The sequence below is a fragment of the Denticeps clupeoides genome, chromosome 16 (genome assembly GCF_900700375.1).
Source record: "Denticeps clupeoides chromosome 16, fDenClu1.1, whole genome shotgun sequence".
In the NCBI taxonomy this organism is placed as follows: Eukaryota; Metazoa; Chordata; class Actinopteri; order Clupeiformes; family Denticipitidae; genus Denticeps; species Denticeps clupeoides.
In genome coordinates, this window is record NC_041722.1 from 17270639 (window position 1) to 17294581 (window position 23943).

At 48.5% G+C, this 23943-nt stretch overlaps 1 protein-coding gene across 3 annotated transcripts; it reads left to right on the forward strand.

The window, feature by feature from the left end:
• Positions 1-230: 230 nt before the first annotated feature.
• On the forward strand, positions 231-22483 carry creb3l1 (cAMP responsive element binding protein 3-like 1). Of its 3 annotated transcripts, XR_003742701.1 has the most exons (13): positions 231-461; positions 7015-7219; positions 10019-10188; positions 11498-11588; positions 13469-13626; positions 14642-14791; positions 16033-16091; positions 16694-16762; positions 18932-19031; positions 19585-19711; positions 20439-20691; positions 20785-21028; positions 21122-22483. XR_003742701.1 is itself a non-coding variant. In XM_028955965.1 (12 exons), exons 1-12 carry the CDS (start codon positions 360-362, stop codon positions 20819-20821), a joined length of 1521 nt encoding a protein of 506 aa, XP_028811798.1. In that variant the 5' UTR covers positions 231-359; the 3' UTR covers positions 20822-22483. The 3 variants fall into 3 exon arrangements, 2 of the variants coding, with proteins under 2 accessions (XP_028811798.1, XP_028811799.1); XM_028955965.1 differs by having other exon boundaries at positions 20785-22483; XM_028955966.1 differs by having other exon boundaries at positions 14645-14791; positions 20785-22483.
• Positions 22484-23943: the final 1460 nt, after the last annotated feature.

A 23943-nucleotide genomic window follows, 5' to 3' on the forward strand; every position in this document is an offset into this window, starting at 1 on the left:
GTGTCATTTACGGTGTATATAAATTAATTTTAGTCCCGCTGTTTAATCAAGAATATCCTGTTTTTCCAGGGGGTTGACATTTAAACCACCAACACGTCAGGAAAAGGCACCGTAAGATTTCACGTTAACAGAGAGGGCCTGCGGCTTTAAAGGGCGGCGCGGTGGGCGGGGCGTTGGGCGGGGCTTCTCATGAATATGAACGAGGGAGCGTGTCCCCCGCAGCAGCGGCGGCGCTGTGTGACAGATGAGACTGAGACCAAGTGGGGACACGTCTTCGTATAACGAGCTCCGTCGCCGAAGATTATTCGCTGCGTCTCGTCGCCGGTTCTTAACTCGCGTCGATAAACCGCGTCACTGTTATGGACGCCGCTTTGGAAAATTTCTCCTCGGACAAACTTTTCCCGAATTCCAACCTGTTGGACCTGGAGGATTTGAACGAGAGCGATTTCCTCAGCAATGTGGTAGGTTCCTAAAGAAAAATAGTTATTTTTTTCTATTCCCTGTAATGCTGATTTTTTTTTTATTGATCAATTTTGAGATGGAGGGGCATGTTTCTTCATCCTTCTTCATCCTCAGGGGCTCAGTGGTAGAAATCTTGCCTTTTTTTTTTTTTTTTTTTTTTACTGTCTGTTTGAGTTGTCCCCGGACGTAATGCCACCTGGTAAACCGACCCAGCTGGGACTCGCTCCCCTTCCTGGACCAGCCGGACCTCCGTGGGCGTGTCCGGCTGCAGGTGGAGGAGGACCCACAATATTGGTTTTCCTGGTGACCAGCATGTCAGGCTGTCACCAACTGCTCTGTGCCCGTGCATTCCTTATATTCGCACCCGTCACCTGTACTTTCCAGTGCGCGTTTAACTCTTTGCTTTACCCGTGTTCTCTATTTAGTGCAGCTGGTGGAAAATAATAGACACCTGGAGGTGACGGGTGGCATTAGGCGTCCTGCTTAATGTTTCCAAGGCAACTCGGCGCCCCGAGCGTCCGCCGATCGTGTCTAATGCCCTGGCCGGCACCTCATTAACCAGCCGGCCTCCACAATGCCCTTTATCTCCATCTGCACCAGAACAACCCGCTCGGCACTTCATCATGCACTCAGCCGTATCGGCTGGGTTCTTGACATGAAGGACTCTGGCAGAGAAGGTCTGAGCTGGACAAACACGAGCGGCCCGGCTGGCCCAGATGTTCATCTTTACTGGCCAGCTGTGACGGGCCCTCTTGAGCTTTTGGACTCTTAATGGCTGGATTGTGGTGAGGGAGAGAAGGCTCTGTACGAGGGTCTGAATGGGGGGTCTGTGTGCCGTGAGCCCACTCGAAGCCCACCGTATCTCTGCGCGTGGTCCACCACTGGAGGCCCGTCAGGAGAGAGGAAGCTGGGCCCGCTGGGCGAGGGCCTCCTCGCTGAAAGGTTCCCTTTGTGCCCGGTGATGGCAACGCAACCTGGCGCCCCTCCCCATATGCAGTTTAAATCTGAATAATAGACTTGTTATAGGCCTGTTTTACCTACAAACACGGCAATAAAAACATACGGGTCGCACAAGGACGCAGGCTCTTCGGCTCTCACTGTAGGACTGTTTCATCGCCCAGAATGCTGCGCGGCACTTTCTAAAGCCGCCCCTAAACTCCCTTTAAAACTGCAAAAAGCCCCACATTTGCGGTAATTGCTGGGTGTATCTTAAAAGTTGAGGATCAGATGAAGGTCTTCTGGCGGAGATCACAAGAACCTTCCTGCCCAACGAAAGCAGTGAAGTCTTTCATTCCCGTTGCTGTTCTGCTCCGATAAAACCTATGGGCACAACGCTCTTTATTGGAGTGACACTTCATATGGCAGCAGAGACGCGGGACACTCCTCGGGTAGATAGGGGCATGCTTGATGCCATTTTGCTAATTAAAAAAAATAATATCGTCCCTTCAACCCAAACCAAGCCTTGACTCTACAAATTAAGACAATACAAGTTGTCCAATTTTCATGTGTGAATCAGCCATAATTTCTACCTGTAGTGAATGTTTATCTTTTTGATAAAAAAAAACCTCCACATATTACATATTTTTCTTCATATTTTTAAGACAATCTAGTATAGTATTAAAATATATGCATATTTCCAGTTACCAAAATGAACTTGCAGGCTTGTATCATTAAACGCTGATTTCAGATCAGACTTCTGATAGATGGAGAGAAGATATTGTACGGCGCTGCATCCGGACCGGCGACATTTTTTCCCTTTGCGTGGTGCATTTCGGTCCTGCTGACGGAAGGGGTGGGGAGTGCAGGTTGGTCCAGTAGCGCTTGTCTGGAGCCGGTATTTGATGAGCCGTGCTCCGGCCCATTGACTGTCACTGGAGTCGCCTGGGCGGAGCTTTTTTTTTTTTTTAAGCGCTTGTTTGACAAAAGCGAGGGATTGAGTGTGCCTTTGCATGTCGCGCGTGGGTGGGAGGATTCGCACGCCAGTGTGTGGATGGGGCTGTGTACTTTAAAACAGATCAATAGATCCATACGTTTGATGACTGCGGCAGTCTGGAGGCAAAGTTCAGTGGCCGAGGAAGTGATCACCAGGTGTTTGTCGTGGTGTTAGCTGGCAGGTGACGCCCCCCCAACCCCATTATCAGCCGAACAGCACACCTGGCCTCCAGACGGGCCCCCCCCGGAGCCCCCCCTGCACGGCATGCTGGGGGCCATGCTATCGGCCTGGCCTGATTTAGGATGAAGGGGGTTGAAGAGGACGTCTGGGATGGAGGTGGGAGGCTGGAGGCCACATTCCTACCTTCAGGCACTCTTCGCTCTTGGCAACAGGTCATCGTAATATTACATCATTTATGCGGCGAATTGCCAACGTGACCCTCGCGCTGCTGTTTTCACTGTAACGGTTGCTTAGTTTAATGTGAAGGAATTGAAGGAATCCAGCACATCTGCAGGTATGCACTGCTGATATTGAGACGTGGGATGGTGAGTCGTTTGAAATTTGAAGCACGCACCTAACCTTTGTAAGCGATATGCAGCCGCCACACGCGAGGGAAATAGGTGGGGTTAACGGCTGAGGTAAGACGCCTCGTGGTATTTTTAGAATTTGGGGGAGGATGCACTGCTGTGCCCGCATTATCGCCTCAGCCACGCGTCCGACCATTTCAGAGGAATGTCCTGACCCTTGGCCAACACCCTCTCACACACAACTTCACGGAACGGCTGAATTTCGGTCAAATTTGCACCAGATCTTTACCAAGCATGAAAGCCTTTAACATGCTGGAATGGGAAGATGGGCTTGCGTTTACAGCTGCCTGGAGCCGGAAGACCTGGAGGACAGGTCTTCGTCCAATTGGATTCATTCCTGTCAAGTCCTGTTGGTCGTTCCACCGAAAGCAAGGCCCGCGGCTCTCCGGTGCTAAACAACAAAGGGAAGGCGTGAGACAGTGGAGGACTCGCTTTACTAATGCATTGCTGGGCTTTTGTTATAGTGGCCCGGGGCCAGAGGGCGAAGGAACGCGTCACCACGCGATAGACGCGGCTCGTGACGCGGTTCTCTCCTCTGCCGGCGTCATGGTGGCGTCATTACAGCCTTTGTTGTTCCCGATTAATGCGAAGCACGATTCCTCTGCAAACACCACCGGGGCGCGCTTGACTCTCGCGCGACTTCGCACGCTGCCAGGTCCTGCTGACCTACTGATGGTGACAAATTAGGATGGCACCGCGCCTCGGCTCTCTTCCTGGTTGGATTGGCAAGTGTCGTTCGGTTGTAGCAGGTCGACGGCACTACGGCCGGGATCGTGCATGGGCCACGGCAGGCCAGACGTTGGGAACCAGGTTGGGGACCATCTCTGGGCCTGCGTTCCGCCGGACGGAAAAAGCCGCGTCGGTGACAGACAGGAGCCTGTCTCCAGCGGCTGTGGTTTCCCGTGCGGCAAGTTCCATTAGCAGCCAGCATCCTCAGACGCATGCGGCGCATGCCGCCTGAAGGCAGAAGCCGTGGCCGCGCTCCAGCTTTCCCCGCACCTCCACGCCAGAGCACTTCAAGCGCAACGTTGTTCTGTCGGCGCTGATTTGGGAGCGAGCGGTGCGCCGAGCGGTTCGCCGTGGAGCCCAGCTGATGGGCCGCGAACGGAATTTATCTGTGGAACTGTCACACGTGTTGGCGCGAGCTCTGATATGTCCGTCACGTCAGACACGGACGCGCGTTTGCTGGTAATTCCCTCCGCCGAGACGCGTTTTAGCCACGCCGGCCTGCTCCATGCTGCCCTTGCACTCCAGCCCGGCTGCAGCCTGGAGCAGCTGGCTAATTTGCATGCCGCGCTGTGATTGGCCGGCGCGCAGCTGGAGCTCCTGAATCGGCGGAAGGAATGCAGCGAGACATCTGGGCATGACGGAGCAGCGCGGAGCGGCCGTCGCGGCCTGCGGACCCAGCGCCCTCCGTTCCTGCAGCGGCGGCGGCGGATTTTCCATCCGAGCTTAACAGCTACAAACAGGCGAGGCTGCCAATAATAAGAGAAGCACAAACGAAACGCTCAGTCAAGCCAAGAAGAATATCTTTTTTTTGTGTTATCTCAGCCCCTTTGAGAAACTCTCTGCAGACTAATTAAAGGCAGGGCTGAATATTCCTGCATAAACACAGCGTCCGGCCTTCCCCAAAATGCCTCAGTGTTTACCACTTAAATATATACTTAAGGGGAGGGCTCAGCATTTAACGGTAACCGTCCACGCTCGTTCTCATATTTAAATATTTGCATGAATACAGTAATATTGTGCCACTCTGGAGATACGCAGCCGCTGGACGTCTCATTACAGGGCACCGTTCGGGCTCCTTGCCCACGAGATACACAGGAGAGCCTCCGAAAGGGCATGTAGTTTCCCAGCGCCCCATAAGATGCTGCAAATGACAGGGCTGCAGGAGGAGGCGGGACTTCCTGTGTGCTGAAGCCCTGCACCACCTGCTCCAGCTGCACACACTGGACCACCCCGTCCTCTCAGACTGACCTGAAAGGCTCTCATTACTCTATTACGGTGCCATTGGGTGGAGAAAAGTGTGTTAAAAGTCCCATGAAAGAAACTTAAATCATCATTATGATTACATGAGTAAACCTCTTGTTGTAAATTCCACTAACAATATGACCCCATTTTGAGAGGAACCAGTTGAAGACCATCCCCAAACCGCTGGGAATGAAAAGGCCCCTCTGTCCTCGTCTGGAATTCCTCATCTCCGTCTCGGGGGTGCTGAAGACGAGGCCATATGGGACATTTCAGATGCCTTGCATCAGCATTTTTCACTTGCATCATCGCTGCTGCTCCCCCAGCCGAGCGAAAAGCCCTCCAGTGCTAAAACGGGCTTCATTATTTACTGCAGTCTTTTAATAAGGAAAAGAAAAAAAACTTTAATTTCCTCTGTCGGTAAAATTAATTGAGCAATGAATCCTAACGTATTTCTAACGACTCGTATTCATTGCTTCTAACAGCCTCGGCTGTTAGGTGAATGTTATTTCACCTTAATTTTTTTTTCATTTGCCATAATACAGACACAAACAATATTATATTGTCACTTTATGCAATACAACAAGTGAAACAGGACAGACTGGGGCAGTGGTGGCCTAGCGGTCCTGTAGTCAAAAGGTTGCCGGTTCGAATTTTGATCTGCCAAGGTGCCACTGAGCACCGTCCCCACACACTGCTCCCCGGGCGCCTGTCATGGCTGCCCACTGCTCACCAAGGGTAATGGGTTAAATGCAGAGGACAAATTTCACTGTGTGCACCGTGTGCAGTGCTGCTGTGTATCACAAGTGACAATCACGTCACTTTAGACTGAATTATCCAGAGATCACAGTGCAAGGTTGAGTATAGTAACCATTCCAGATTTTATTTATCTAAGAGAGCTACAGTCCTCCTTTATGTCAGACCTAATAACTTTTCAGCGTGACGTGCAGTCAAGCTGACTCTTATCACTTCGCTCTGTTTGGAGGTCCCTCAGCCGGCTTGCCAGGCTTATGGGCGTCCATATACACATCCGCCACGCACGCCGTTCAACAGGAACTGCTTACGCGATCAGAGCGCCGGTGACGGCAGAGGTGTCGCGTCACCCAGCCGACTGCATCACGACCGCTACCAGCGCAGATCCCGGCCAGAACACCCAGTGCATCTGATTCGATTGGATGAAATTACTTTTAGACGTTAACTCTGCAGGTATTTTAATTTTGAGCCATTTTCGTAAATGCTGCCTGGGTGGGACCCAGTTCCCGGCGTGCCGAGCGTGGATGGTGGACACCGCTGCGTAAATCACACCCCCCCCCCCTTCAACAGGATGTAAACAGACGTAGGTCCCTTTTCGCCGCTGCCACACCCGTCCTCAGCACACAGTGCAGTACACAGTGATCTTTACTCATTTACTCAATGAGTAAAGATCAGAGCCCGCGGGCCTCACCGAGGCTCTGAAAAGCATATTTACCGACGCACTGGTGTCCTCAGGTCACTCCGGTGACGTTCCCACGTGGCTTTCCCAAGTTCTTACTCTGGGGTTCGTCCAGAGGTGTGTTCCATCTCGGCATCTCGTCACATTTACAACATTTGTCAGACGCCCTTATCCAGAGCGACTTACTTTTAGTTTTAGTAACTTTTAGTTACAGGGACAGTCCCCCCCTGGAGCAACTTAAGGTTAAGTGTCTTGCTCAGGGACACAATAGTAGTAAGTGGGATTTGAACCTGGGTCTTCTGGTTCGTAGGCGAGTGTTTTAACCACTAGGCTACTACCACCCTACATGTTTGCATGTTCACTTGCTTGTGGCTTCTCAGAAGAGATTGGGCCAGTGATGTGTGCGACTGGTAACTGGTCAATGATACCACATGGTCCCAGAGGTTGGCAGTGTTTTTATGACCCTGTGTGATGCATAAAATTACGGTGCAGAAATACAGCGGCTCCACAGGCTCAGTATGTTGATGCATTTGATGGAATGGTTTGCCAGTAACTTGGTTCACCAGGACTACAGGTAAAGCACAATGGCGTAATTCACGGCAATTCACCCGCAAACTTCTTCTGACCTGCAGCACTTCTCAGAGCAAATGGAGGACTTCTCCAGTGACCTCTTCAGCAGCTTCTTCGACGACCACCTGCTGGCCGAGAGGAATCCGCTCCTGGACATGGAGCTGGACCCGCCAAACCCCGACATCCAGGCAGAGCACAGTTACTCTCTGAGCGGGGATTCGGCACCGCAGAGCCCTTCGGTGCCAATCAAAGTGGATGGAGAAGCAGGTCAGGAGCTGTTCTGTGATCTTTTCTTCTTTCAGGGCTACACTCAACTCTTCTGGAGCTAGAGTGTAATAAGAAAATAAAGCAACAATAAGGGCAGATTACCATGGCTAGCATGCTAACTTCAGCGAACACGATACATCACAATAGAGAAGAAACAATCATTTCTTTTTATTCTTCTGATACTTTTTAACATTTAAAAATTTGACACATCGCACCTTTACCCCATATCATTATCTGTGGATCCGGTGCTTTCCGGTGTTGCTGGCCACCAGCTGTGGGCTAGTTGTCACTCCAGCTGTGACGGCCCGTGTCACCCTCCTCCCTCTCGCCCTGTCTCCTTCAGCGCCCGTGCCGCACAGAGATCCCGGAGCACTGAGCATGCTCGGAGCGGCCCAGCCCGCCCCGCCCCGGAGAAAGCAAGTCAGGGGATTCCAGGCAGCTGGCCAATGAGCACACACACACACACACACACACACACACACACGTGCTCTGACAAGCCATGTGGCTCTTCACCGCCTCGCAATGACTCCCAGCTGCTAATGTTTCTCCTTCTCCCCTCTGAGTCGCGGGCCAAGGAAAAAGGAGCCTTCAATAAAACAAAAAAAAAAAAGAAAAAGGGATGGGGTCTGCTTTCCAGCCACGACGGAAAGCGAAGTGAAAATCAGGCCGTGGCCGAGCTCGTGGGCTCCTGGGACTGGTTGCATCATCCCGTCCTTTTGACACGGGCTAACCTCACTCTCCACGAGCGCATTAGGGCACATGGACGTGTGTGGAAAAAGTAACAGCATATAGATTTAGTTTTTTTCAGCCACAGTGTATGGAACAAAGTCACACTCACGGGTTTAGTGGACCACTGACAGTCTCTAAACCGTGATGCAACCAGCGGTCTAGCGCCCCCGCTGACTGGCTGCAGAACAGTTCTTAACTCCACCCATCACCATGGGATTCAATGTCAGAAATGGCCCTTTTCCAAAACATCTGAATATTGATGTTTAAAGGCTTTATGGTGCTATTGAGGAGATTGACAGCCTTCAGTGGATGTGTCCCATTTTCCTTAATCTCCGAAGAATGGAAAGAAGCAGAGCCACGTCGCCCATGTTTTTTTACAGCCCGCAGTCGCTGTAGCTCTAAATTTCCAAATGCGCTGCGCTGAGATCAATCTACGATTCGAACTCGTTTATAAGCGGGTGGTAGTAGCCTAGTGGGTAAGACACTCGCCAATGAACCAGAAGACCCGGGTTCGAGTCCCACTTACTACCATTGTGTCCCTGAGCAAGACACTTAACCCTGAGTTGCTCCAGGGGGGGACTGTCCCTGTAACTACTGATTGTAAGTCGCTCTGGATAAGGGCGTCTGATAAATAATGTAAATGTAAATGTTTAGAAACTTGCTAATGAGCACACATCCCCCACACTGACTCAGCCTCCAACAACTGCAGATCCATACGAAACCCTCTGTAGACCAAGAAAAAGCAGGGTGTGTTTTTTGTAGGATGTTGGGGGACGTGTGAAAGAGAATGGTCAGAAAGCCCCAGTTGAACTTTCAGAAGCTGGGAATTCCGCTCTGCAGATGTTCTTTTTTTTTTTTTTTTTGGCAGCGAATTAAAAATCTCACAGTCATACGAGATTCCAGCAGCTTCTGCAGAATTATGAAACCCCTGCTCACATTTTGTGGACGGAGCAGATTTGGAATGGCCTCCTAGGGTCTCCCACTGGGCGACGTCTGCAGACATTAAACCTTAAGTGGGGCGGAGGGGCGTGTGCGCTGCCCCCGTAATCGCGGTCCCGCGGCTCTCCTTCCCCTCCGGTAGCACAACTTAAAAGGCAGCGCGGCGTTTTATTGATCTAGCTGTGCTGCGCCAGCAAACAAATGATTGCAAGGGCATGTGGGTAACGAGACCCTTCCTCGCCCCCCCGCTGCTCCAAACTTCTGGATTGGCACTTTCACCTCCGTGCCGCTCGGCTTAGAGCTGGTTATTAGGGGAGTTTAAACTCGCAGAGCCTCTGGTGTGGTTGGTGGGTGGGGGTGGTGTTAAGTCAAAATGCGTACAGCCCCCCACAAAACTAACTTGTTCCCGGGTCAACTTTGTACACAGGCTCACAAATGTGTACTTTATTACTGATCAGGGTGAGACTGCATAGCTAATTTTAGGAATCCTATCACATCTGAAGTCGCCTTATCTCAGGCTAGAGTCTTATATACTCAATCCATCTTTGGTTATCAGCTCTGATGTCTGTTGCCTAGCAACCAACCATACTTTTGTATTTTGAAAACCATTAGCGTTAGATTTCTCACTTAACGCTAAATTAAAGAGGGATAGTAGTCAAAAATAGCCACAACCAGGTCAGCTAGGTGTTTATAAAGCTGTAGGGTCGCCTGGGTCTGTGTGGGTTTAGAAAAAATCGTTCAGCATGAGCATCTCAGAATAGCAGCCATAAGATAAAGAAGTGGCCAGTAGAAGTTTATTTTGGGAGGTTTGAGGTCATGTTGTTGTACACATTTTCTTCTTTATTTAGGATGAGGATGGTCATCTACAACTGTTCATCTATAATAGCTTTTGCCTGAATCTATCTCTCAGGCTCTGTAGTGATGAAACAGATAAGACATGAGTTTCTGTAAAATGGCCCATTTTCAGAAGACAGAATGTAAATTTGATGAATTTGATGAGTTGTCTGATTGTGTTCTTCGTTGGTTTCAGTTTTTTTCATTTTCTCTGGTATCTGAGTGAGCTGGATGACCTCCTTTCAGGGACAGAAAAATGTGCGTCCCTCCTGTCTTAATGTGTTTTCCCTTCTGCAGAATTGGAGGGAATGTGGTCCTTCAGCCAGGACCTGACAGCCATCCTGGTGAAGCAGGAGCCCAGCCTGATGGCCGACCCGATTCCAGCCGCCTCGCCACCGCTGCTCAACTCCGGCCTGCAGCCTCTGAACCTCGCCCCTCCGCCCCAGAGAAAAGCCCTGGAGGACAAGGTGAGGCATAAAGGACTGTGATTTGGCTGGATTTGGTGTTTTATTTGGCCCCAGGGGGATACCTTCACCCTGGTCATCCAAGTGTCAGCCTCGGTCCCATCCAAGTGGATCTCCGTCCCCTCCATGGGGGCAGTAGTTAAACCATCCAGACCAGAAAAACATGCATTTTATTATGCAGCAATAAAGCAGGGCCCAGAATTCTGTGCAGTGTCCATCTGCTGGTGTCCTCGACCAGGTGGCGTTCAGCGTGACGATCGGCCGAGACTCGTTGTGATGAGTGCAGCCATCCAGCGTAAGAGATAGTGAATATTTGTTGCTTTATACGAGTTGGCAACCAGCGATCGGCCTCCCACTGCCAAAAATAATTCCTTTCCCTGTGATTTCATGTTCCGCGGAGCCAATTTCCTCTTCTGTGAATCATAAATGCTTGAAGTTGTTTGTTTTTTAGGGAAGCGGCTTGAAAGAAAAAGCAGAGATTGATCATTTGTGATTCCGAGCCATGAATCTAAATTCTTTAGGGCTAGAGAATGACTGAGGCAGACATATTCATGTGAACGTTCTAGATCACTTAAAAACCTTAAATACAAAAAGAGGAACTGTAAAACATAATATTATGATTATGATGAGCCTTAATATAGTCGTCATATAGTGATCATGGTGCAAAATAAACAGATTGGGTCTGTGTGTGTGTGTGTGTGTGTGTGTGTGTGTGTGCGTGTGTAAACCACATCTGGTCTGAATGGTTTAACTACTGCCTCCATGGAGGTGACACTTAGATGGGACCGAAGCTGACACTTGGATGACCAGGGTGAAGGGTGTGTGTGTATATATATATATAAATACACACACAAAAAATCTTAGTTAAATTAAGTATTTTTTATGTGGATGATAATGACTGATGACAAAGCCATAGTGACTGATAAATATTAATAATATGATATCATTGTTTTGGGGGAATAGTGGTCATTCGTGGCGTTTTTAATGAACATTCGAACATATGACATACAGCTCTGCTCGTTCGTACACCCTGAATGCCTCCGTAACCGGATGCTGGTTGGCTGGCGTTTGCCCCACTTGGTCCCGATCCAGGCCAGATTGCCCCCTCTGAGTCGTGGAGGGTTTCCACTCGTCTTCAGCTGTGTTTACTGTCTGGGTAATTGGGTTTGGCCCTGCGCTTCATACAAACACCACCTCCCCTTCTCCTCACCGGGACAACAAACAGATCGAGTCGCTTCCTCGCAATCGTCCTGGGCGCGGTTCTGCTGGAAACTCACTCTCGTGTCCCCTTTTTTTTTTTTTGCTGTTTCAGGGGTCCAAAGAGCCGAATCCGAATCCGAATCTGGTGCCTGCAATCAAAGCTGAGCCCCGGGAAGTGAACCAGTTCCTTAGCGTCCCGACAGGTGGGTCCACCGTCGCTCCGAAACATGCACTTCACCTCTCTGGTGGTCTGACCAGAAATTGGAGAAAACCCCTCCATAACGCCCCTCCTTTGACATGTCAAAGTCAAAGTTAATTGATAATCACATATGAGCTCATACACAGCAGCACAGCACACGGTGCACACAGGGAATATGTCCTCTGCATTTAACCCATCACCCTTGGTGAGCAGTGGGCAGCCATGACAGGCGCCCGGGGAGCAGTGTGTGGGGACGGTGCTGTGCTCAGTAGCACCTTGGTGGATCGGGATTCGAACCAGCAACCTTCTGATTACGGGGCCGCTTCCTTAACTGCTAGGCCACCACTGCCCCATGTACAGTCACCCCGCCGTGCGTCGGCAAACCCCCAAATCTCGCCCAGAGCTCGTCCAGCGCTCTGGAAGAGGACACATGCCTGACCGGCGTGTGCGTCACCATGACTCACCATGTTCCACTGCACCTGAAGGGCCGACACTACAGCAACCGGGTTTCCAGGCGTTCGCAGAAGGTGTGGGGAGCACACACATCACATCACACATCAAATGATTTTCTTCGTAATTACCCACCCTCACCAACCAAATTGCCGAAGGCTCGTTGAAGGCATTAAGCACCAGCTTATTATAACCTTTAGCCCAGACACACAATCACGCACCACAGCAACACAGGGCCTCGGCATTAGGACACAGATTCAGAATCTTTGTGCTTGACGGAATCGCCTCATTAGAATGCGGCAGTGTGAACACCTTAGCGCGCGCTAATGATGCATGCTAATTACCCGGTAAGTCCTGACGTGCTGGAATAGGTCAGGCTGAATTACACCCAGAGAATGTGTGCCGTGTTTGGCGTGTGTGAGAAAGTCTTTATTTCTATCTTTTTGCCACTATTTATATCTCTTCCCAAACTCAGGATTCGAACCGGCAACCTTCTGTTAATGGAGCGAAAGAACTAAAACTAACCCGAATGCGTGTGTCATAAAAGGACAGGAACAGAAACAAAACTCCAGGCAAGCCTCAGTCCACATTAATGTTGCAGCACCCACTGGGCTCCAGAAATATTAAATTTAGTTGGATTTATTTAATATAGTAAACCAGTAAACCAGTGTAAATGGCTATGTAGCATCACCAAGTAGGACATTTCCTAATATAATTCTTCTCTGGAAGCATGTGAAACATCTTCTAGTTGGTTGTGTCTGATGCTTGGTTCTTGAAGAACACCTGCTGGACCTCAGGTGCGCCTGCGTGGCCCTCCCGACTGCCGTGTTGGGTAAAGAGACACTTTTACTGGTCCAGGGGTCAGTGAGCCGGGGCTCCTCTCGCAATCGCCTGGCCCCCGTTGTGTCCCTCGCTGCCCGGCAGATCGTAAATCACCGCTGCGCCCGCCGACCACGGGCTGCACACGCCCAGTTGGGCCTGAATTTTGCCTCATGTCTGCGTCCAGCACCTCCATTTCCAGCAACATCAGATTTAAAACTGGGATTTATGTACCCTGGGCATGGGCCAAGTTAAACGTTCAGCCCCTGCCAGCAGTCGGGTGTCTGTGGGGGTGAGTTCTGCTTGTTTCTGGAGGTCTTGCGCTGGAGAGAAAGGAGCAACGGGAGCGACAATAGAAGGAAACTGCTTTGTATTTGAGCTGACGTGCTCCCCCAGGGTTGTTTGCCTTTTTAATTATGGAGGCCCTGGCGCAGGTCAAGTGTTTTTATGAGGTCTGGCTTTCCAGCGGGTGAAGTCAGTCAGTTTCACTGTTAGCCAGGAGCACCATGAGAACAGATGAGATGGGGACCTGCTGATCAGATCAGAGGTCCCCGCCCCGCGTGACGGTGCCGTAAAACGCCTGACCCCCTGACCCCTGGTCCCGAATGCCCACAGATGAGCACCTGCAGCTGCCGCCCACCCCTCCCAGCAGCCACGGCAGCGACAGCGACGGATCGCAGAGCCCCCGCTCGCTACCCCCTTCCAGCCCGGCACGCCTGCAGGCCCGGGCCTCGGCCGCCATCTCCACCTCACCCCTCCTCACCGCACCACACGTAAGGATGCAAAGTATTATGCTTCTGTATCATGCAGATTGGGATGAAATAAAATAATAAGTAGAATTTGTTTATAATGGTGCTTCTAAAAAATCTATTTATTTTTGGTTTTTGTTCATTAAAAAGGTATTTTTACCTTTTTTTAATCTTTCATGAGTAGATGATTATAGTTCAGTTGAATCTGAGTGTGTCTAAAAGGGTTAGAATATCAACTATGCACACTCCAAAACAGAAAAACTACTTATCTTAATTTATAGAAAAAATAGTTGATGAGGAGTTGAAAGCTTACAGAGTTAAAATTCTGTTCATATGCTCATTTTTAGAAATGCACTAGTAGATCCACACATGTGCCAAGGTAGAGAACGTGGAGCCCTGTGGCTGTAAATGGCCCTTTGAGGCACCGAGTCCCAGTTTTGGAGCTGAAACACCACACGGCAGCACATCAGCTCTCGGTGAGGTGGACCCGGCAGCCAGCGCATGGTTGAGCACTGCCACCAACCACTTCCAAAACAGATTAGCTGCGACAGCCTTTGAGGCCTGTGTGCTCTCGGTGCTTTGGCTCTGGTCTGGGAAACGCTGGCTCCCGGCCCAGCCGGCCTGGAGCCACCCACAGGCAGGCCGTGCCAAACGGACCGCTCTTTGGGTGCCATCGGCAGGATGACCACTGCTTTTCGATTCCTCAGAAGCAGCCTGGCGGGGGTGTTTTGATGGGAGGCTGCTTGGATGAGAGGAAACAGCCAAGCAGCAGAGTGACATAACTGTGGTGGCAGCCATGCTGCACCCATTTTGATTGGTCTAGCTAAGCAGCCTTTTTACGAAACAGCTCTTTTCTCAATTATCATCTATTGACCCAGGGCCTTTGCAACAGTAGCAAAAATCCCAATTAGAGGCATTTGTTTTGTCATTAGCATGCGAACAGACCGGTAATTCATTAAGCCGCATTCAGTAATCAGAGCCAGTGGCGACCTTTTCACAGCGAAATGTCGTGAATTCATGTCCCCCATTTCCTGCTCAGAAGCTGCAGGGCACCTCCGGCCCCCTGATGCTGACAGAGGAGGAGAAACGCACGCTGATCGCCGAAGGATACCCGGTGCCCAACAAGCTGCCCCTCACCAAGACTGAGGAGAAGGCGCTCAAGAGAGTGCGCCGGAAGATTAAGAACAAGGCAAGACGCACATTTCACTGTCTAATATGAAATTCTGTCACAATACAATGCAACTGGGAAGTGATTAAATATGAACATTTTAATTATTGATAACTGTATTCAAAAGTTTTCATTTTTAAAATCTGTTGAATGCATTCTTCAATATCTGATCGGAATGATCAGAAGTCGAGGTTGCAGGGTTTCCAATCAACAAATGGTGCTTCCTTCCTTTGGATTTAGATTTTTAAAATTTACATATTTTTATTATTTATGCCTCAGTACAATGATAACTTTATAGCTTTATAATTAATAACTTTGGAATAATTCATTGATAAATGATAACGTTATTATTACTGTTCACACTCAGTTTGGAATACATTGATGTATGTTATACTAGAGTGTAGTGCAGGGCTGGGCAAACTACGGCCCGTGGACCACATCCAGCTTGTTGGACTTCTTAATTCAGCCCGCTGAAGATTGGTATAAAATTGCAGAATAAAGTCATAGTTATGACGCCTCTCAATTGAACTCGTCCTGTAATGCCTGGCGTTCCACCAGGTGGCGCATTATGCACAGATGGAGCTGAAGATGAAGTTTTTACACCGACATGTGCAGTAAATGAGCGGCCAGCTGTTGCGTTTTGACTAGCGAGAAAGATGCAAAAATGGTGAGGAGGTGCAGAGTTGGAACGGACTCTTATCCCTGGCGATTATGTTGTGGTTGTCTGGAGTTGGGACAACTTTGACCACGATGTTAATAAATGTATTAACTACATATTCTTGACAAAATAAAAGTGCTGTGTGATGTGCACATTCGAATAACGTGGCGAGCCTTCGCTCGGCGATCATTCTGGCTGGAATAAGAGCTTTTTATTTGTACAAGCTGGTAGCCGAAGTCACCCGTACAACACGCCCATTTTTTACTTATACCCTGACTAGCGAGAACAGCGCCTAACCACCCACCTACACTAAAGTGTGTTTAACCCCCATATAACACCCATCTCAACATGCAACATTCAACTATTTACATCCAACCCGCTCATTTCCTTTTCTTTCTTAGTCTAGCATGCCTTTCTCCAAAGCTACACAGTTCCCACTAAAAGTGAATGTAAATGTTAACACCGAAATGCCTTTTTTATGTCTATGTCTGATACGCCCGGCCCGTCAATGTGGCCCCTTAAGAGTTGTAGTGTTGTGTGTTGTAGTAATTTGGACATTTCATTATTTTTTGGTTGAAACGTGGCATTTTTTGCCCCCCTGCAGATCTCAGCCCAGGAGAGCCGGCGGAAGAAGAAGGAGTATGTGGAATGCCTGGAGAAAAAGTAGGAGTCGAACCTCCGCTCTCTCGCTCCCTCCCCTCCGCCGCTTTGCTTCTTGTTTGCGCTCGCGACATGCCTCCCATAAATCCAAGTCTGGCTGTTTCCCCTCCGTCTGACCCATTTCCCCCGCCGCCGCTCCGCTCTGCTCCTGTCATCCTTCACGCGACGCTCATTTATTCTGGGATCGCTCCCTGGGGGGAAAAAAGCGATGGCTGCTGTCCATCGGTACCTGGTCATGCACGCTCGCTACCCTCCGGTTTGGAGCCCCGCCCGCCCCGCTCCTTCGCGCACCTTCGGGTGATTGACGTCTGAGGCAGTGGTGGCCTAGCGGTTAAAGAAGCGGCCCCGCAATCAGAAGGTTGCCGGTTCGAATCCCGATCCGCCAAGGTGCCACTGAGGTGCCACTGAGCAAAGCACCGTCCCCACACACTGCTCCCCGGGCACCTGTCATGGCCGCACACTGCTCACTCAGGGTGATGGGTTAAATGCACAGGACACATTTCGCTGTGTGCATCGTGTGCTGTGCTGCTGTGTATCACATGTGACAATCACTTCACTTTTTTTTTTTTTTTTTTTTGACTGCGCTCTGGGTTCGCCGTTTGCAGGGTGGAGACGTACACCTCGGAGAACAATGAGCTGTGGAAGAAGGTGGAGACCCTGGAAAGCGCCAACAGGTGAGGAATCCAGAGCAGCTGTGGATTCATATTTCTAAAACGATATTTATAAAAAATGATATTTCAAGAGTTGCAGTCAGAACATTAAATCAAATATGATTTTTTTTTTTTTTAAATGCGACTCGGCCAGTCGCATTGTGAGGTCTTTCCCAACACCAGCAGCGGGTTAGATGGTAAAACTTCCATGCGGTCGTAATGAAAGTAGCGTTTTATCACCGGGTTCATGTCCTGGCGTGCAGGTGTGGGCGAAACGCCTGCCCGCCTTTCATCCTGCACATCATGGGTGGTCCCCCGTGGACGATAGCAGTGTCACGGCGGCCCCGCGACCCGCGTTGACCTCTGCACCACCCACAGATGCCGTCTCGGCCCGCCTCAACGCCCCGGCTCCTCCGCGCTGCGATAAAGTGGGTGTGGTAAACGTAAATGCACGTTAGACTTCCCAGCAGGCCCCTCTGTCAGCCTCCATTAGAATATTACATGGCTGCGTTTCCAGCAGCTATCATTACGCGGGAACGCCGTTCCCCACCGGTGAAAAGCCGGCGCGCCACACTCGATGTCGCCCACCTTTAATTAACAATAGGCGTTTATGGTGTGCTCACGTTGAGCGGTCGGCGGGGCGCCTCGCCGCTCCCTAATTATGGCATGAAGTGGAAGATTTCCTCAGAAATGTGCCGGCTCCAAAGTTGCCGCCACCTACGAGAACAAACTCGCCGCCGCGGCGCGTGGGGGTTTTCGGGGCCGATCGCGGGAGTCAGCGGAGGGGTGGGGGCCTACGCCGCCGCGCCTGTTGTGTCTACGCAGGCAACTGTGGGTATTTCCCCTCGTGCCTGTTATACGGCACCGAGCAGGGGAGGGCAGAAATAAAACCAAATACGTACCTACAGAGGTTCCTGGTTCGGTCCGGAGTTCACCGAGTCACATCAGGGACAACCTCAGTCGGTCTACGCGCTGAGAGAATTACATATTAATGCTGAGTTGCATGTTAATTACCTTCTTCAAGAATTAGTCTGGCAAAAACAAAATATTCACATGCCTGAACCACATTTTGAATGTCGTAATATGTATATTAGGGTGGTAGTAGCCTAGTGGGTAACACACTCGCCTATGAACCATAAGACCCAGTTTCAAATCCCACTTACTACCATTGTGTCCCTGAGCAAGACAATTAACCCTGAGTGTCTCCAGAGGAGACTGTCCCTGTAACTACTTATTGTAAGTCGCTCTGGATAAGGGTGTCTGATAAATGCTGTAAATGTAAATGTATATACTGACGTCTACATATTAAATGGATATATTTATTGCACATTCACTATTGCCAATGAATTGACTTTTAACAGATTGCATCTGTAAGGCAAAGTGTGAGGACGGTGCCAGCAGCATATAGATACAGAAATAAGTATGTAGATAAAGGCATTTTATGCTATACTGCTTGCCAAAAAAAAAGTAAAAGGTCCCTCTCGTTTCCATGTAATTCCAGCGTGGCCTCGTTCTCCAGACTTCCATCTTTGCAGAAGCCTGTAGAGAAAAGGAGCGCCCTCTACTGGTCTGTTCCAGAGGCTTGACGGTTTTGTTGTTGCTCCACTTGCTACGAGACACTAGAGCAAGTGAGAATGGAAATGACTTATTCGACACTGAAATGCAGAGAGTGCTATACGCAGTTTGCTGCTTTCATTCCCATCAGCAGCCAGCAGAGGGCACTGTTCCTCTACGACTACAGTACAACGCTCATGTAGTGCAACTCCTAATAAAAAGTCATTGATTTTCAGGCTAAAAATGTTCTAGAAGTTAAAGCTTGCAGCCCTGGGATCATGTGTAGGTACCTCAACTGCACTCAAAAATGCCTTTGCAGCGGAGGGATTGAGGATGGTTCTGTGTGGGAGGATGTGGAGGTTTTGGTCAAACTGCATATTCCTGCACTGCTTGTGTTCGGCGGTTTTTTGAGACGGAGGCCCTGAATCATACGGTAAAAATAGACACCCAGCATCGATTCTCTCCCAGCTTTGTCCTCGCATGATCCTGTGGGTTAACAGAGAACAGAGCACTGAACAGAACGTGGAACAGATGTTCAGCATGAGACTGCCGCTCAGCTTTAATTAAATTCGGCCCGAACTGAGAAGCGTGGAAAGGTACGTTGTTTTTAAATGTCGGAATCGGGTCCTCTTTTCACAGGTCCCTGCTGCAGCAGCTGCAGAAGCTCCAGGCCTTGGTGACTGGGAAAGTGCCTCGCTCCTGCAAGATGGCCTCCACACAGACAGGAACCTGCCTCATGGTGGGTGTTTACTGAATAGAACACACACACACACACACACACACGTATATAATCTTTTCATTGCACAGACGGAATGACCGGTTACAGGAAAATTATGTCTGTGTCACTGTTAGCCTCCATTTGAACCTTTTTAATACTCATGCGCCAGTCAGTGACAGGGCCTTCATTATTTGAAAAAGACTAAATCATGCTGAAAAATGCCCCATTAATTCATGAACAAACGTTTTTCCTTTAATTTGTCACTCAACTTTATGTGTTTTGTAGGACTGATCATAAGTTATAGAACATCAGCAAATTTAAGTTGCTGCTGAGAAGTGAGTATTGAGGCATCATTATTTGTCCCTCAGCTGCAGACCATTAGGTGCATCTTTAGAGAAAGCATATCCCATAATCCCTTGTGGCTGAAAGAGAAAGCACTGCTCTTGCTTTTGAGCAGCTCAGTCTTAATCGTCATCGTCATCACCATCATCAACATTTTTATCACCACCTTTTGCCACACTGATCCCAGATCAGCTCTGAAAGCCGCTCACAGTGTCTGGTTCTCTCTGAGCAGGTGGTGGCGCTGTGCTTTGTCTTGGTGCTGGGCTCTCTTGTTCCCTGTCTGCCCGAGTTCTCGTCCACGCCGCGTGCGGTGAAGTCCTCACCCCTCCCCTCGGCTGACGTCTACACCACTAGCCAGGGTACGTGGCCTTTTTTCGCGTAGTCAAATTCAGCCACTCATCCATTAAACAACATCCTGATCCCAGATGCATCTTCCGATGCACACTGCAGAGAAATAAATTCCACACACCTTTACTCATCTGCTGCAGCATTCGTACACGTGTAATCCTCTACAAACTGTTCCATTTATTCTTTCTAGAACAGTTAAAAAAGTTTCATACTAAAGGATCCCCTGACATGGAAATCTGACTCTGTGAGATGATTTAACATTAATACGAGTTCCCCTGGCCGGTCTATGGTCCTTCAGTGGCTAGAAATGGCGATAGGTGTAAAGAGAGCTTTGGTCATTCTGCTTCGCCGTTCATAGAGCGGCGTCTCGGACGGTCAGATTTGGAATTTGTTAGGTTACCTCCCGCTTTGTCCGCCCAGAGAATTTCCCATCCCTCCTCTAAAAAAGTAACTCCACCGACCAACGTGACACGTCCTTATGATGATAGAAATATAAGTATATATCAAAATAACCTAGATTTTCTCCAACAAGGAACAAGAAGAGCAGCTTTCACCTCTCAGGTGACCCTGCTGATGTCTGAATAACCGAGAGAGTTGTAATGAAGGCCATGGTGTCTTCCTTTAGCACCATCGCTGTGTCCATTTTTTAAACCAATGTTCCGCCATGAATGATTCTCCGTCGCTGTTGTGACCGTGGTGTTAATGGTGGCTTCCTTTTTCCTGCCTTGGTCCCCGCAGTCCGCTCCCGCAGCCTCCTCTTCCATGACGAGGGCTCACCGCTGGAGGACGGCCACGGCGGCTTCCTGAGCGTGGAGGGCGGAGATGGGTGGGAGGGGGCGCCACTCGACTACACGCAGGACCAGCCGGCCCGGGCGGGCCACGCCACTCACGAGACCAACAAGTACCTGAGCAAGGCCCACTCGGATCCAGTGGCCTACGGTAACAGGACCGGCGCCCCGTTCCTCCACAAAGAGGAGCGATACCACGGAAGGTGAGCCCGCTCCCCACAACTCAGCCTGTAGAGACGCCGACAGCTGAATATGCTGCCTTGCTCACCACTTCTGTCTCCCCAACACCCCCGCAGAGAACCAAACCCTGATGGCGGGGCGGAGTACTTCTAACCCTTCAGGTGGGGCTGCCCTGCACATGTAGCCCTCGGCAGCCCCCAGACTCCCCCTCCCACCCCGAAAAAGGGAAAAATGCCCTTCATCCATCCAGTCGTCCGCCATCCATCCCCATTACGACCCACCTGGACAAACAAGCCCCGCCCACAAAGAGTCTGATATTCATGTCCTCTCGTCCTGCAGGGGGGCGAGTGTCTGAGACGAGTGGGTTTTTATTTTTTAACCCCGCTTTTTTTCAATTGCCATGTGACTGAAGCTCATTACGTAAATGATGTTATTTCTCTCTGTGCGTTCCAGAAAACTACGTTGTTTTAAGTGCCTTCCGATCTCCTCAGTGCAGTCCGTTTTTTTTTTTTACTTTCCATTCTATGGTTTTACTTCTATCTTTAAAGGGGAAAATGTACTTTTATTGAAATTATGGTATCTGTAATATATTAATATTGTTGCATCAAAAAAGAGCATATTTATTTTATGCACAAAAAAAAAAAGAAAAGAAACTGTGTGAGAACTGTTGTCTGTTTTTATAAATGCAAATGATGATGTAATGTTTACATGATCTTTTTGTCATAACTGTTAAACAGTTATTTAGTGGTCTATTTTTATTTCTGTATAAAGAAAGTTTTGTATATAGAGAAAAGCATATGGGGACAATCAGTTTTTTTTAAATGTATGTCGACCGCTGCAGCCTGTACGTTATGCCCATTAGCCTGTTACTGCATGAAAATGAGGACAAAGCTCTGAAACATCCAGGATCGTGCCACATTTGAAATAAAAATACCACGTCAGGATGCTCAGTTGATGGCATTAAAATTTAGTGACACTTACTCCAGTTCAAATTTATAATTCACCCTTTATAGAATAATATTTTGTTGATTACAGGCATTGTACGAAGGTCCCCACTGCTGCAGAAACTGAGGCAGCATTAATTTGACCATACGTATTGCCTTGAGACCATATGACTGATAAAAGGGGATCAACAGTCATACATGCAACATTATTATACATATGGCATTGCATTGTGGGTAGAAAATCCCATGTCTAATGTAAAGTATTCAGCTCTTAAAGAGCCTGTTGGTCGCTCGTGGTGAATCCGGGGAGCCATTCTGCTCGTTCTTGTGGATGAAGTGCCATCGATTTTCTGTCTGTGCCATAAAAGTACTGGCCAAGGTCGAGTGTCTCTTTATGGTACTATGGCATATTTCCACAGTCCGTATACAACACATGCCACCCTAATTCACCAATTTCAAGCCTAATTCAGTCTCAAGACGGAGGAAGGATGTGGGATAGTAGAATATAATTCATCTACATGTACAAAAATGTGTAAGAAAAAGTTCCACGTCATTGTTCTGCTTTGACCTTTGACCTTTGCATTGCCTTTTGTAAATATACTTGTGTGAGAGATGCTTGTTGTAAATACTGAGGTTGTATTTTTATATTTGTAATGTATTGATGTATTTTTGGTATTCACCTGACGCCTTTTGGAGAGTGAGCCGTCAGCGTCTCGCCCCTCACATCGTCGCTGTCTTTTTTTTTCTTTCTTCCAAATGCATGTATTCCTATGACATATTCCTGTGACAAGATCTCTGAATATCCTTCTTGTAACTGTCTCCTGTCTAGTAGAGTTAGTCTGAAGCAAAATATAAAAACTGCAGAAGCAAACCTCTGCCTCATTTTTTATTTCAATTCATTTTGCACACAAACGATGACACCTCTCAATCACATTGGATGATATTGGACAATATATTACAATATCATGTTTCTATACAACATAGAAAATAGATGGATGGATTAGTTCAGGCAAACTTTTGATATCTGGGGCAACATTGACGGGCCGTGCCGGCACCAGATGCAGACGTATCAGACATAAAAAAGGCATTTCAGTGATAATATTTACATTCACTTTTAGTGGGAACTGTGTAGCTTTGGAGAAAGGCTTGCTAGACTAAGAAAGAAAAGGAAATGAGCGGGTTGGATGTAAATAGTTGAATGTTGCATGTTGAGATGGGTGTTATATGGGGATTAAACACACTTTAGTGTAGGTGGGTGGTTAGGCGCTGTTCTCGCTAGTCAGTAAGTAAAAAATGGCCGTGTTGTACAGTTGACTTCGGCTACCAGCTTGTACAAATAAAAAGCTCTTATTCCAGCCAGAATATGTTGTTTATACATATTACCATCATCTTCAGCTCCATCTGTGCATAATGCTCCACCTGGTGGATCGCCAGGCATTACAGGATGAGTTCAAATGAGAGGCGTCATAATTATGGCTATATTTGGCAATTTTATACCAATCTTCAGCAGACCAGGCTAAAAAGATGTGGCCCGCAGGCCGTGGTTTGCCCAACCCCGGATTAGATCGAAACATTATATAGTACATTATCAAATTAACTGTAAAAACAGAATGCAAAATAATAGAATGGCATTATAAAAACCATTGGCGTATATATAAGAGGGCATATTTTTACAGCACCTGCAAGCAAGCATTGGTAGTGGCTTTAAAAAATCCTGGCATATGATCAGAAAACCCTGATCAAGACAGGTCTGCACTGACACATTGACACTGAAAAGCAATAAAACAAATGAAAACACTAAACGTGTTATTTTTTATTACTTTTTACATTTTGATTAAATCCGATCATTTGAGTAAATTACAGGGTATGAAGACAGCGGCCGCTAGGGGTCACCCTTTACTTGAGACGTTTTTAATGAAGCTCAAGCACGACAAACATCATTTGTTAATTATGTTAATAGCAAGTGAGGGAACTTAAAAAAAAGGGAATGAAATACAGAGCATACAATATGATTTACAAATGGGCAGCACTACATAAAGAACATAAAAATGATCTCTGTCCCGCTCTTCCTGAATGTGTAGGTATATTCCACCGGTAGGTATATGATTTGCCCTCATATTCTCACGCCTGTCCATGAGAACCAGCATGAACGTTTTCAGCAATTGTAGCAGTTTTGGGGGTGCCTGGACATCACAACAGGTTTATTCCCGTCTGCCAGCCGCTGCTACTTTAGTGATGCCAGAGCCCGCTGGTTCTTGGGTCGATGATGATTTTCAGAAGCACAGTTTTGGGTCATGTGGGTCTGATGAGGGCCCGACCCAGTTCATTTAT

What these genes read in the sequence shown, in the direction of transcription:
- creb3l1 (XM_028955965.1), top strand. Translation starts at nt 360, where the DNA reads ATGGACGCCGCTTTGGAAAATTTCTCCTCGGACAAACTTTTCCCGAAT. An exon ending in CCCTCCTCACCGCACCACAC is followed by an intron (nt 13,627 to 14,641) that starts GTAAGGATGCAA and finishes TTTCCTGCTCAG; the next exon opens with AAGCTGCAGGGCACCTCCGG. An exon ending in GCCGGAAGATTAAGAACAAG is followed by an intron (nt 14,792 to 16,032) that starts GCAAGACGCACA and finishes GCCCCCCTGCAG; the next exon opens with ATCTCAGCCCAGGAGAGCCG.